This window comes from Cervus elaphus, chromosome 11 (assembly GCF_910594005.1).
Source record: "Cervus elaphus chromosome 11, mCerEla1.1, whole genome shotgun sequence".
NCBI lineage: Eukaryota > Metazoa > Chordata > Mammalia > Artiodactyla > Cervidae > Cervus > Cervus elaphus.
In genome coordinates, this window is record NC_057825.1 from 12,503,832 (window position 1) to 12,518,355 (window position 14,524).

The window sequence follows — 14,524 nt, forward strand, 5'->3', positions numbered from 1 at the left end:
TTAATTAAGTATTTACAACAGCCCTCTTTGTTTATGGAATACTATTAATTGGCAGCTGCAGCTGTATTGTTATTTGAAATTGATTGTCAAATTTGCATTCCAAGTTGGAATCTCTCTGGAGATTTCTTTTTAGAAAATTGTTTCAAAGTAGCTGACTTGTAACGCAACTCAACCCCTCTGGAACGGTGCAAAGGGAGCTGTGCTCTTTTCCACCATGATGGCAGTCATTTCAAATGGTTTCTACCAAGTCTTTTTTTTTTTTTTTTTAATTTGTTGTTTGTTGGAAGTTACTAACCATGTTTTGTAAACCTGCCCAGTTGCTGCAAACTTTGACATTTCTCTGCTTTACTTAAAATAATCGAGCTGTCAGTCCTTTGTTAGAAGTGGTAACCATGCAAGTTCAACTGTTTAAATTTTGTAATGGATTAAGTGTCCTCCCCCCACCCCCACCCCCCTTTGCCCTTCCCACCCCTTCATTTTGTAATGAAAATTCCACTTACAGCTGAAAGAGCAGAGAAATATAAATGAAGCCTTTGGCTTCACCAAATTCTGTGAAATTAACACCAAGTTTTGCTTCTCTGCTCTTTTCTCCACTGTAGGTGGTTTTTTCATTGACAGCCCCTATTGCCAGCCTCTGAGCGTCGCACCATTTATTATTCACTTGGGCCCTCAAGATTTCTTCTCTGACTTCTAGAACCATCAGGTTGTCTGGCTTGAAATGGCAATTTCTATGTCTTGATCTTAAGAGCAATGTGACCCCCTGAGGCTTTCCAGCTTTCAGACACAGCACTTTTGACACCTCCTTTTGGAAAGCAGTGACTGAGCATTCTAAAGAAGAGCAATACTTTATTCAAAGCCACGGTGTCTGTTTGAAAACTTTTCCTTTGGAAACCTAGCAATACCTGGATATACTTAACCCCTCCTAGCCTAGTCTCTTGTCAGGGAAGTCTACAGACCAATGTAGAACTTAGAATTAGTGTATGAGCTGTGCTATCTTCGGACAGTTTTTAAACTTTTTTAGCACATAAACTGAATAGTTGCATTCCTGACTGCGTCAGTTAGTGCTATTATAATTCCTCATAGATAGGGGTCCTCCTTGAAGCCATATTTCTCTGCATGGGGGCTGGCACCCAGCCAGGGAGGTGGCCTGCAGCCATGTTTCTTGAGGCTGTGGGTGTACCCCATATCTTGTGCGAGGTAATTGGTCCAATAGATTCCCGACATACCTCATGCTGACTAGATGCAGTGCATGGTGCGGGGACGTGAGGGCTCCTGGAGTCGCTTGTAGGCTCTCAAATTGTTAACCTGGGGAACAAACCACTGATAGATTTTGCTGGTATTAGCCTTTTCTTCTTTTTTAAAATTTGGGTGAAATGTTTGAAAATCATGAATCAGTCAGTCACCATTATTAATTGAAGAGCTGGGAATACCTCGTTAATGTATTTTTAAAACTGGTGTTGGACCCTCTGTGTATTTCAGGTTAATACTTTTAAGCAGTTTTCAGCACGTTTATCTCACTTTATTCTCGTTCTCCTCGGACCTTCGTAGCCATATCACTTGTATAAAATAGGCTGAGATATAGTGACTGTAAGCTGTGGTCTCAGTATACAAAGGTAAGCTCTTTTATTTTCTGATTAAAGAGAAAATTAAAAATCAATGAACACAACATGCATATATGACAATCATATATGATGTATTTGATCTCTTGGGTCTTCTGTCATCACATTACTTTAAAATTTTTTATGATCTAAATGTAAAATAGTTATTTTCAGTATTTTGTTTTTTAATAATACCCTTGTAATTTCTATTCAAGAGACATTTCACCTTAAGTGTGTGTATGTGTATAGAAATTATGATATAACATATATGCGAATTACACACACTTTTACCTGTTCAAAGAAAAGAATTTGGTGGTGGGATGTGTTCACCTAAGAAGATTTTAATGTCAGGGCACTCTTTCAGCCAAAGTGCTAGAATTTCGTAAGCAGCAAGATTGGTAGCAGTGCCGGTAGAACCCATTTATGTGTAGTTGTAACATAAGCTGAGGATCAAAGTGCCAATTTCTCAGAGAGTTCTCTGAGAAATGAATATCTCTGATCTGTGTTGTATACCCTAATACAACAGCAGCAAGAAGCCATAAAAAAAAAAAAGCAATAGAAAATGAAAAAACCAAAATATTAAGGTAACTATGGAAAAATATATAATTGACTGAGTTAAACTAAAGTATTTCCAGAACCAAGTATGTCAAGACTCAGAGTGGTAAATACCTGGTGTGCAGAGACCAAATAGATGTAAGGAATTCCATCTTTTCCAGGTTAGATAGATGATTTATTTCCCACCTATTCACCATCATAGGGTTCATTTAAAAAATATGAAGGTTAGGCCAAATATTTTGAAAAGGATGTGCTTCATTTAGTGTATTCCATAAATGCATTTCATTTGTATTAGATGTTCTGTGCTAAGGTTGTATTTGATATATACATACATATATATATATATATAGATTAAAATGAAGCTTATGTTTTATATTTGTCTCTAAGTAGCAGTTTTCTTTTTACTACTAACTTTGAAGGTTGCTGGGACAACTTTTTCCCCATACAAAATCTGTATGTATGTTGAATGTGACTTTGGCATCTATAAAAGGTTGTATGAGGCCTAGGTGACTAGTACCAAGAACATTCCAGTCCTGAGCAAGCAACCGAGAGCCCCTTACGTGCTAGGTTCTTCTCTGGATTCTACTGGAAACCTTTTAAGTTGGAGGGTATCTTTTTTTGGTGGAGGTGGGCCTACTGTAAATCTCCTAGGTTGGGAGACAACACATTAGCAGTGTCAGGAGATAATTAACTTAGTTAATAGTTTATTTATAAATTATTTAATAATATGGGCCCTCTGATATCATTGAAATGGACATCATTTGGAAACTGATTCATTTAAAATATTTCCCTGGCACTTTTGAGAGCCTGAAACCTACTCTGGTTTATGTTCACGGACCTCTATCCACATAAATGAATGAAATGAATAACAAATAGCCCAGTACTTTTAAAGCAGTTTTTATAGTATAGCAAAGAATAATAGTGGTTAATTTAAACACTAATCATTTTTCAGTGACAAATGAGGGGAATTTTACTCTTATAATCAGTCATTCATTATTATTTCTCTGTTTCTTGGATTTCATTAATAACTGCAGTGGGAGGTAAATCTTTAGTAGTGAGAGGAGTGAACTAAGGAGATTTGCTGCCCTTTCCCCCAAAGTTAGATTTCTAGCAATCTAGAGTCCTAATGTGAAAACCACCTGCTCTGTGAATGATCTTCTGAAGTAACTCCTATTCAGCGTATGCCACTGCCTGCCTGGTGGTGGTGCTGGGGTGGGGGTGGTCCCTGTGAAGTTGCCCAGAACAAGAAGGCTTCTGTTGTATTCAGACTTTTCTCTGTAACCATCTGAGGCCATGCCATTCAGTGACCAGAGATTTCTCAGTGTTACTAGGAGGCCGGGAAGGGAGACGGGTGGTAAGTGAGGAACCACCTGCAGAGCCGAGAAACTACCTACCACTGAGGTGAGTTCAGTTTTGATGTGCTCCTCTCTAGCAGTTATTTACAGAGCTAGTACTTCTTATGTAAGTTCCTTTCTTTCCTAATAGCATCTTCCAGAAAGTCTGTTTTAAGTAAAGGATTGAAGTTGACTTAGTTGTAAGAATAGATATCGTTTCCCACATTATCATTTTAGGTAAGAGCTAACAGCTTCCATTGATGCTTGAAGCAGTGATCTTTGGAGATTTTTAAAAATAGCACTGTAATGCAAATTAGGTTATGTAAGCTTTATAGCACAGCTAGAAAGAGAGAATAGAAACCATGTGGGGCTCTGGGCCAGAGTATATTTCTCTCCCTCCAGCGAATTCCTGTAGGGCCTGAGAATTAAATGAGTTAATAACACAGAGTGCTTTGAATAGTACCTGGTACATAATAAGTGCTCAGTAAATGTTCACTGTTTTTACGGTGGTTGGCCAGGCTGTGCTGACAGTGGAGAAGCAGGTGCGTGGTCTGCTCGGGTGGAGCTGTGTGAGTTGCTTCGTGTACACAGGTTTGGGGTGCTCCCTGGCTCTGGGAGAGGACTCTTAGCATCTTAGGGTTAGGCAGACACAGAGCAAACGCTTGCTGAGACATGGTGTGGGAGGTGGCTGTGGATCCATGCTGGGTGAAGATGCTTGTGTTTTTGTGTGGTAGTCAGTCATTGGACCGTCTGCTGCCAGGAGTTTGTAATACTTGCTTTGGGGTTTAGGTGAGCTTGGAACTTTAAAGGGGCTGAGCTTACAATGTCAACCAGCTGATTCCAAGTTCCCTGTCTTTGCATTAGTAAGAAAAAACTATGTGATTACAGTTAGCCCCAGAATCTGACATTCAGAGCTCACCATTTATTTGTCAGGTAGAAACTAAGTTATCATAAAGCACAGAAAAGAAAAAGGAGACTGGGAGACATGCTTAGAAGACTGTTGACTCAGATGCTTCTCTAAATAGCATTCTTGCACTTCTCTCTTTATAGTTTCCTGCAACACTTTGGGGGTTAAAAAAACCCTGTGCTTATCACCACATAAGGCCTCCCTTCTGCCTGATATACATCTGTCCCTCTGTCCACCTACCCATTTATCTATCTGGACACACTGGGAAGTTGCTTTCAGCCCCCCCGCCCCCCAAATATATATATATATATGAATGGCTGGACTGAATAAAGGGTGAGCATCTTCGTGTCTCTGGCTCACGTGTCTGCATTGAACCTCAGGAGCCTCTGGAGGTTGTGGCCGCACCTCTCTGCTGATGGAGGTGAGCTGAGTGGGGCATGCAGACTGAGTTTGGTGATGCTCTGAGGTTACAAAAACCATGTAGACAGAACTGTTACTTCTAAAGGCAAATAAGATTTGCAGTATAGTCAAGAGGTTTTTCTTAAATTCAAGAAATGTTTGTGTAAGTGATGTCTTGGCAGAAGTGACCCCACTCCACTGCTGTGGCTGTTGAGTGGGATCCTTGCCTGATTAACAAACTCTGTGGGAAGGCCTCAGCGTTTTGTTTTGTCTTGACCAACCCGTAGGTAACACCTTAATTACTTGGCCCTTCTAAGGAGGGTCTTTCTTGGCAGAACTCCACTGTCTCTGCTGGTGGGTAGCATGGGGATTGCCACCATCTGCCTGGGCTGCTTGAGAGCCAGATTAGTGTCTCCTAGCTGGAGATGTGGTCCCGAGTCATCTTTTCGCTGCTTACGGCCCAAGGAGGTGAGGGAACGAGCCACTGCCGGGAGTGTGTTCTCTTAGCGCTGCCTAGGCGCCTGGTTTCTCTGTTTCAGTTTCTCTTGATTCTTTTGTGCCGTATGGAAGAACAGTCTCTGCATTCACATGTTAGTTGAATGTCCCAAGTAAGTTAATGGCAGCCCTCAGGTCAGTTCATTTGGGGGGCCTCTGGGCAGCAGTGTATGGAAGAAAGGAGAACAGGGGGAAAGATGCTAAAATTGGTATCTTGTGTGTGCCAGGCACTGGGACATTTTCCTTACTTCTCAGCCCTCTTCAAGGTGGTGTATTTTACAGATGAAAAAAACTGTGGCTCCGAGTGAAGGGCTAGAGTCAAGAATGAAACCCAGACGCTTTAAGTGCCCGTGCCTTTTTCTGCAGCTCCGTGCTGTGGATTAAAAGCAGGTGGGAAGGCACGGGGTGACAGGACGGTGGTGAGTGGGCAGCGAGGCAGGGCCAGGTGGGGCCCACAAAGGGGTGAGCGTGAGCCAGGGGCCTCACTGTCAGAGGGTCTTTGGAGCTCACAGGCTCGGGCCAATCCTTGGACCTGTGCTGGCGTCTAGGCTTTAACTTGAGGTCATTTTAGACCAGTATCCTGGCCGAAAATAGGGCTATTTTCTTTTAGAGTGACTGGAAAAGATCAACAAACTGGAAAGATAGATTGGAAGGCTGAGGTGTGGCTGTATAAACAGGAAACTTTTGTACTTGAGGCTGGTTTTTCTGTTTGAATATTAGTGAGAAATTGAGGTGCATGTTTTCATTCAGCTCATGCTCTCTGAGTACATGCTGTCTGGCCTGAGACTGGAGGTGGGGCTGTTGGAACCAGACTCTTAAGGAGAGCTGGCGAGGTGTGGCTCATTGGGGCAGAGAGGTGGCCCTGGGCAGGTGCTGGGCAGAGATGGGGGCGGGGACAGGTTGCAGTGGCCTGTTTTGCCGGCCAGGAGTGGCCCCTGGACGGCTTCAGGGAAGGCTGTGGGCCCCTCACTAGCGTCTCAGCAGGTCAGTGCCGGCTGGGTCTCTGCTCAGGGTCGGGGGTGTGGGGATGGATACAGAATCCTCTTCAGGGAGAGAGTCTTCCCTGACCCCAGGTCACTGCCATCCTTGACAGCTGGCTATTTTTCTGAGCCATGAGCCATAATCCTGGAGGGGATCAGGGAGATGAACCTTCTTGTAAGCCCAGCTTGCGGGAGTTGCCGAGCTGCGGCCTGTGGAAGGACTGGCCCCCGTGTGTGGAGCAGCAGCAGAGCCTAACCCGGGCTGTCGCCACACCCTGCCCTGATGGTCCCGCTCAGAGCTGCAGCAGCCCGGGGGTGTGGTTCCCACTCCACAGACAAGAAAACTGAAGCCAAGAGACTCTGAAACCACCCAGCTTATTTGTAGCAAAACATTGTGGCTCCTAATAAGTGAGTTTTTGACCACATGGAAGCAATGCCATTTCTTCTGTTTTTAGAGTTCACAGAAGCCTTTTCTTGGGAGATTTAAACACCACCACAGCTGTGGGATCTAGTTCTCTCCTTTGACAGATGAGGAAATAGAGGCTTACACAAAACGACCTGCCCAAAATTACATAGCTAGTAAGTGGCCCAGGCCACCCATTCTGATAGCACTGTGCTCACACTAGCAGTTGGTGTTGGCAGTCTAGTCTGCTGCTTGTCCTATTTTCCAGTACCATTTGGCAACAGTTCCTCTCCTGTTTATGATGCACTCATCCTACTTACCTTTCTTCCACACTTCTGGAATATATCCTGTGTAGCTTGAGACAAAACACAACCTTGCTTTCCCTGACTCCCTCCCCCTCCCCACCCGGGGAAAAGAAGGAAAGCAGACTTCAGATTCGTTCTCTGGCTGCTCAGACGTGTCAGCTGGCTCCTGGGCAGGGTACTGACTGCCCATCCTTGGGCCAGGCGGCCTGCTTGTCGTCGTCATTTTGTCAGCTGCATCGCTGTTTCCACAGACGAACTTTTTGTACCATAACAGAACCCTGTGATAAAGTGCAAACCAGTGCCCGCCACTGGAGAGTGCCTGGGCATTGGATGAGGGGAAAGGATGTGCTGCTGAAAGGTGTTTTTTCTGTGTCGCGCTTCATCCACGTTCTGGTTGTCTGTAGTCCTGTTTCTGGCGAGGCCTTCTCTGCTGCTCTACCTGAAGGGGTCATCCTCAGTCACCTTGCCAGAGTTCTGGGGCCAGGCTCTCACTGGGCCCTTCAAGCCTGTGGCTGATCTCAGCAGTTGCTCAGCCCTCTGACACCTGTGGAGGCAGCATTATGGGAAGTATGGTGGCTGTGCCATCACCCTGGAGGGGAATCCCTCCTTCCATAGCACCTGGAAGGTGGCACCTGGGGAGCTCAGGAAAGTGCAGAGAACCTCGAGAGAGGTGAGGCTGGTGAAGGGCAGACTTGGAGACACTGGGGACCTTTCTGCCAGGTATTCTGACGAGTTCTATTTACTGGTTGTATGTGGCTCCAGAAGGGGATAGGTGGTTCTAGTACAGCCAGTTGGGCAGTTAAGATGGCAGTGAGTGTTTCCAATAAATGCATGTACCCAAGAGGGGAGAAGTGGTCTTGGGAGTCTCACCGACCACACCCGTGTTCTGTGCAAACTGACGGCCCACACCACTGGCTTCTTGCCCACTCAGGCCTGGTCTCCTGGCCACGTGGAGCCCAGTCCTCAGCATAGTCAGCACGGAAGGCTTATGAGACTGCTGCCCCTCCGAGGACCACGGCTCCCGTCCTGGGCACATGGATATACTGGAAACATCCACGGTCACTTCCTCCTCCTAATCACACTGTACTGGGGCAGAAGGAGCAGCTGAAGAAAATGTCAGAATTTTCAGCTTAGACAGCCGCAAAGGTGAAACCCGACCAAGGAGCACAGGAAGCAGGGGGATGCTTGCGAGAGGGACTCCCACTCCATCCAGGAGCAGAGCCAGGCCTGTGCAGACTGAGAACTGAGGGACTTGGAGAGTGGCCGAGGCTTCCCGCAGAGAGGCACATCCACTGGGTAGGGGTTGGCCCAGTGGGGTCTCGAGGAGAGGGGTGTGGTGTGTGCAGAAGGGACAGCACGGAGGTGCTTGTTGCTGGGAACTGGGATGGTTGGAAGGTGAAATGGCACATGGGTGTGCAGTTTGGGGCCCTTCCGTGAAAGGCCTCAGGTGCTGTGCCTCAGTGACAGCCACCCTCCAGGACGGTGAGACGACTCGGGGGAGTCAGTTTGGACAGCTGGCCAAAGGAGGCAGCTGGGGGTTGAGAGGCAGGGAGGGCGTTTCTCCATGTCCAGGCTCCTCGCCTGGGTTGAGCTGGAGGCGGTGGGGCCAGGGAACCACAGGAACCCACACCCAGCAAGGGGACTGGGGGCCCCTGTTCAGTAGATGACGGACAACAGCGGTGCCTGAGACTAATATAGGAATGGGGGGCGGCAGGCACTGCCTCCATTGGGCCAGGAAGTGGGGGTCTGGTGGGCCTGGCGCCCTGCGCCCCTCCTGTGCTCTCTGGGAAGCTTTTTGGTGATGGATGGAGAGGTTTGTGGCCAGCTGTGCCAAGTTTGCCAGTCAAGGGAGTGGCAGGTACTGGGTGGTTATTGGTATAGGGGCTTCTGCTTTTTACAGTAATGTTTTGGCCTCTTCACCTGGCAAGAGATGGAGTCCCTTGGATTCAACATCTGTAGAAAAAGGAGGTATGCACTTGTTCTACAGGTACTTTAAGGAGAAAAAGGCAGGACTGTTAAGACTACTAGTAAATCTGCTTTGGGCCTGTTTTGTTCTCATTCCGCCCAGGTGGCCAGGGAGCTCGGAGGAGTCGGTGGGAAGGGGGTGGTGCTTCTGCACGTCTGCAGTTCTATAGCTCTGCTGGGGACGAGGGCTAAAGAGGCAGCGGTGGTTTGAGCACTTCAGTCAAAGCTCTAAAGGTCGAGGTTCACTGAGACACAGCCCATCAAGCCCCTGGGATATTCAGGAGTCTCTGTTCAGCCTAGCGGGCCGCCTATGTATACATATCACCTTTGGATGTGTCACGACGTGGACGCTGCCCTGGGCCTGGTGTCGGTCAGTCTTTGAGGCTGTGTGGCCTGCTTGGTGGTTGTGGCCGCTCGGCGCTGCCGTAGCAGCTGAGCAGGGTACAGACAGTTGTGGGCCACACTTTTCCAGTCCCTCTGGCGTAGTCATGACTGGAAGTTTGCTCACATTTGCTGCCTGGACCCATCCATCTTCCCACAGGGCTTCCTGCTTATCTGTTAGGTGTGCAGCTCTTGCCCAGAAGGACCTCAGGTTTTGAGGGAGACGTGGGTCCTGTTTGGGAAGCAGGTGCTGAAACGGAAAGCTATGGTGAACCAGCTCCAGAGAGCAACCTGTGAACTAAGGGTGCCTGGGAGCCAGTGTGGAGGTTGTGCTCAGGATGGTGACGTGATCACAGACATGTTTTGGAAAGATCTTCTGCTTAGGGAAGATTAGGCTTGTTACAAGTGGTATCTTTCAGTTCAGTCTGGACTTTTGCCCAGTTTGCTTACCGTGTTGGAACTCGAGTGGGAAAGGGAGGCCTGCGAGTCAGATAGCTTTTCTGACTCTCGGTGGCATTAGGGACCCGGTTTATGACAGGGCCAAGTCAGCCACCTTTGTGCTGTTTCTCTCTTGCTATTCAGAAGTCCCTTACAAGGGCAACATAAATTAAACCTTGTCTCAGGTCTAATGCTGGCTGAGGGCTGTGGTGTACGAGGGTGAAAAATGCTAGGGATGGGCTTCCCTCGCCTCAGAATGGAGTCACCTGGCAAGAAAGCTTTATGCAGGAGAGGGGGGGAGAAGCCTGTGAACTGCTGAGGCAGGATGCACAGGCTGCAGCCGCCGCTGCTCAGGTGCATCCCAGACGCCAGGGATGACTGCGAGTCAGACACGGTGCCGGCCCCAAGGTGCTCCGTGAAGTTGGGGCAATGAAAAGAATCCAAGTTTTTTCTACTCTCCACAGTATTTTCCCTCAGAGATGTTTCTAGGCAAACGAAGGGCACAGCTGTTGACTGAGCACCGAGAGGTGAAGTTCAGGCTGTGAGCTGCCAGCATTCTCCTGTGAGGTGGATGAAGTCAGGAGGTGCTGGCTTCAGGAGCGCACGAGCGCCTGTGCGATGCCTGTGGGAGTGGGTGCGGCTCCCGGGCAGCTCAGGAGAGAAGGCCCCCAGCCGAGTGGGTGCGGCCGGCCTCACGTGGCCTGTGGGTCCTCTGGGGACGGAGCCAGCAGGTGAGGGGTTTGGTGCTGCCTGAGCTGCTGGGCAGATGTGGGAAGGGCCTGATACTGGTGGGGAGCTGGTGCCTGCTTGAGTGAGCTTGTGGCATCAGGTGAGGGTGGTGGACATAGAGAGTCGCTGAGAAGCCCTGGCTCCAGGCGCTCCCGCTGCTGTTGCTGGGCTCGCCTGGCTCCTGGCGGGCTGTTGGGATGCCAGTACGTGTGTAACTCCCTCCCTCCAACGCCTGTGGCTCACATCTTCGGAGGTGCAGCTGGCTATGGCACCAGCCATATCCTTGCACGGCAGCTCTGGCCTCACAGGGAGGCTTACTCGTGTCGGGGCACCCAGACCCTTGTGGAGTCGCCCTGTCCTAGCCCACAGTCCTAAGCTGGATGCTGTCTGTCTCATTTTCCTGCTTAGGGAAACAGATGATGGTGTAAAGTTCTTTTTTGAATCTATTAATTTGTTCTGGGAAGACTTTTTAAAATTTGTGCTGAGGGAAATGAGTCATAGACAGCTAGAAGACTTCTCCACTTGCACTGTATTATCAAGGACACTGCACCTAATTCCCAGTATCCAGCCTCTTCCCCGCTCCCTTCAGGATGGCGTGAGCGCCTTTCCTCACAAACACCCTCGGGCTTAAGTTGTGGTTAAGCTTACACTCCTTTCCTTGTTCACGTTGCACCTTTGAGCCTCCTTGACTCTTCACCTCACCAGCTCCCTCAGCTGTGGCCCTGATGCCCAGGTTGTGATGATGGCCCATGCGTGAGGGACAGTTGGGAGTTCAGTCAGGTTCCTGAAATACCTCTTCTTTCACCTGCCAGGCTGGCCCTATGTGGTGGGGTGGGGTTCTCTCTGCAAAGTAGGGGTGTGCTGTGGACACTGTGTACCACTGGTCCCCTTGTTCACTTACTGTGGTGGCTTCTCAGGTGGCAGGGGCCTTTCCACATGTCCCAGGGATCAAGGGTGGTTCTGGATGTCTCATGACCTGTTGTCAACCTCCGGACAGACTTCCTTTCCAGGGTCTTGAGGCCACAAAGGGAATGCTTGGTTGGGCAGCTCCTCTGTCTCTCGTGATGTCTGAATGAGTCGTGAGCCGCCTGCCTCAGGCAGACGTCATTTACTACGGCTCTCAGCAGTGGTGGAGCCTGTTGTCCCCTCAGTACCTGGGAGCTCCGTTGACTAGGGACCGTGTGGCCCAGCTGTGCTGAATCTTTCTGGAAGTGGCTGGCTGGGGCCCAGGCACACGTCGAGGAAAAGGCAGGTCTCCTGAAGGACCCTTGGTAGGGCCACGGCCTGTGCAGGAGTGAGGCAGGTGGGCCGGGGGAGGGGCTGGCCTGTTGGCCCCACAGTCCCGGCACCCTGGTCTACCTGCCGTGTGGTAGGGTTTCCGGATGGTGGCCGCTGAGACTTGCTTCTCATCCATTCTGAGCAGAATTCACTGGGAAGGAGGCAGCCAGTCTAGACCTGAAGCCCTGAGCTGTTGAAGGGGTGTCTGTCCCTTACAGAGGAGGAAGGGGTCCTGCTCAGCCTTAGCCCTCCCTCAGCCCCAGGACAGGTGTTCAGGCAGTGCTACGTGGGAGTTGTGGGTAGAAAGCACTTCTGGTTTACTGCACAGTTACACAGAGGACATCGAACTTTGGCTAACTTGCTCTCACTCTGGTCTGGTGATGGCCAAGATAGCTCTTAAGAAATCTATTTAAAATACCTGTGTTATCTATTTACGGTTTTTTTTTTTTTCCTGAATACGCAAGTGTACATAGTATTACTGCAGTGCAAAGTCCTTGGCAATAACTATGTTGTGTATTATATTAAAAAAAAATTGGCGAATGCAAGCATCGTGGATTGCCCTGCTCTGGGGCGGTGAGGACATGCAGGACTCTGAGCGGTAAGGCTGAGGCAGCAGCCTGCACGTGCGGACTGGCTCCAGTGCCTCGCCCAGAGATGCCTGGCCTTCATCACAGGGACTCTCTGCACCCCGACTCCCACAGGCAGCGTCCACACTGCGGCTCCTCCACACTGACTGTGTTGGACTCTGTAACAGACTGACCGACCCTCTTGTCTGGCTGCTGCAGCTTGTCTGTAATGCCCTGACATGTTGCATTTTCCTCATTTGGATGAATAAAAATAAAAGCTTCTGTCTTCAGCAGCACTGGGCTGCACTTTTCTGTGCAGGGTCTGGCTATGATGAAAGGGTCAAGCGCACAGCCACCTCGACCCTCCAGCTCAGCACGTGAGGAAGGACCTTCCCTTCACTGCAGAGGGCCAGGCCTCAGCCCTACTCCTGTTTACAGTCCTTGAAACTGCTTCTCTGCTAATGATGCAAGTTTACGCTGCTAGAGCCTGACCCACAGCTGGCGCGGGGGGTGCTGAGCTGTGGCCACTGCCTTGATTTGGTGTCTGCCTCTCACACACCTGCCTCAGTCTTACTCTTGACCCGTTCCCCACCTGACACTAAGGCTTAGAGAGGTAAAGGCAGTGGCCTAAAGGAGAACCTCTAAATGGTGGCAACTTGGAAAAAAAAAAAAAAGCTCTTCCCACTGCTCCCCGTGAGGTTCTGCAGTCACTGCTCACCCCCGGAAGAATGACAAAGATGGCCTGGCAGCCCGGGCGGGGGGGGGGTGGTCTTGGGGGAACCAGGCCTGTGCTGCGCTCCAGGTGAGTGGACGAAGGCCGTGGGTGGGTGCATGGAAGGGAAGGGGGCCCAGCCCGCTGCTGCTCTCCTGGGGGCCCTGCTCCCACCCTCTCACCCGTGACCGTCACAAGGAACAGCCAGATGAGCTGAAACCAGGGTGACAGGAGGAGCACTGTTTGCCTGGCTTTGGGCCAGAGAAGGAGGAGGTGGTGGTACCTGGTAGAAAGCACTGAAATCCAAGATCTTGTCACCACAGGCAAGCCTTTCACCTTCAAATCTGGGGACAGCATCACTTAATAGGGCTGTTCCAACAACCGGAGGGAGAACACAGGGGAAGGGTCCAACTTAACAGGAGCACACGTAAGATAGAAGTGAGCGCTGAGGCCATGGCAGAGATGGAGAGGAACTCAGGAGGGAGACATGACCTTCCCACTGGAGGTCAGCATCCAAGGTCACGGCTTGGCTTGAACCCAGGGTTTTTGGTCCAGGTGTGTGTATGCGTGCGTGCTCAGTTGCCTCAGTTGTGTCCGACTCTTTGCGACCCCATGGACTGCAGCCCACCAGGCTCCTCTGTCCATGGGGATTCTCTAGGCAAAAATATTGGACTGAGTTACCACTGCCTGTTCCAGGGGATCTGCCCGACGCAGGGGTCAAACCCACACTGCAGGCAAAGTCCTTCCTGCTGAGCCACTTGGGAAGCCCCGGTGCACTTGTAGTGAAGTGGTACGAGTTTACCCTCACCTGCTGCCCGTGTGGTCATCTTAAAAGCAGCTGCCCTGCTGGGAAGGGCAGGGGTAGGCAGTGCTCAGTCCTTTTGTTCTGGAACTGAGCACCCCAGCCATTCTGAGCTCATCTGCCTGCTTCTCCTCACTCTCTAAATGAAGCTGAGGCGGCGGCCTGAATCCCAGGGTCAGAATCACGCATCTCTCTGAGCAAGTGAAGCACTACAGCCCTTCACACGTCCATCATCCAGATGAACCAAAAGGTCCGAGAGTCCAGGCAACTCCTCCCCTGGCACCTACTTACTCTTTCTGCACAGCTCCTGGGTGTGCGGGAGCATAGTCCTGTCCTTTCACACAGTTCAGAGCTGTGTGCTGTTCTGGGCTTAGTCCTAGAGGGTTTTTCTTTCCTTCACTCCCTGCATGGCACTCTTCTGCCACCGGGACTTGGGGTTCAGAACAGATGGAGACAGCACTCCTAGAGACTGGGCGGTGGGCCCCTCCTGCCTTTTGTTCCGAGCTGCCTTCACCCCGCAGAGAGCGAGCAGCCCCTGGAGATCTGCGCACGTTCAGCAGGGCCTGCTCAACGCAGCCTGTCTCATGTCTTGCAGTTGGGGAAGAAGTGCAGCCCTGGTCACACGGTCAGGACCAGGATGCCAGTTTTCCAACACGAAGTCTCACGGTCACTGCTCT

At 49.9% G+C, this 14,524-nt stretch overlaps 1 protein-coding gene across 1 annotated transcript in view; it reads left to right on the forward strand.

The window, feature by feature from the left end:
* LOC122702916 (spermatid perinuclear RNA binding protein) overlaps positions 1-2,161 on the forward strand; it is a 140,048-nt gene extending 137,887 nt beyond the window's left edge. The window contains exon 18 of the mRNA XM_043916909.1: positions 1,480-2,161. Coding sequence (XP_043772844.1) covers positions 1,480-1,484 — 5 coding nt within the window. The 3' untranslated portion in view covers positions 1,485-2,161. The remainder of the gene's footprint in view (positions 1-1,479) is intronic.
* Positions 2,162-14,524: the final 12,363 nt, after the last annotated feature.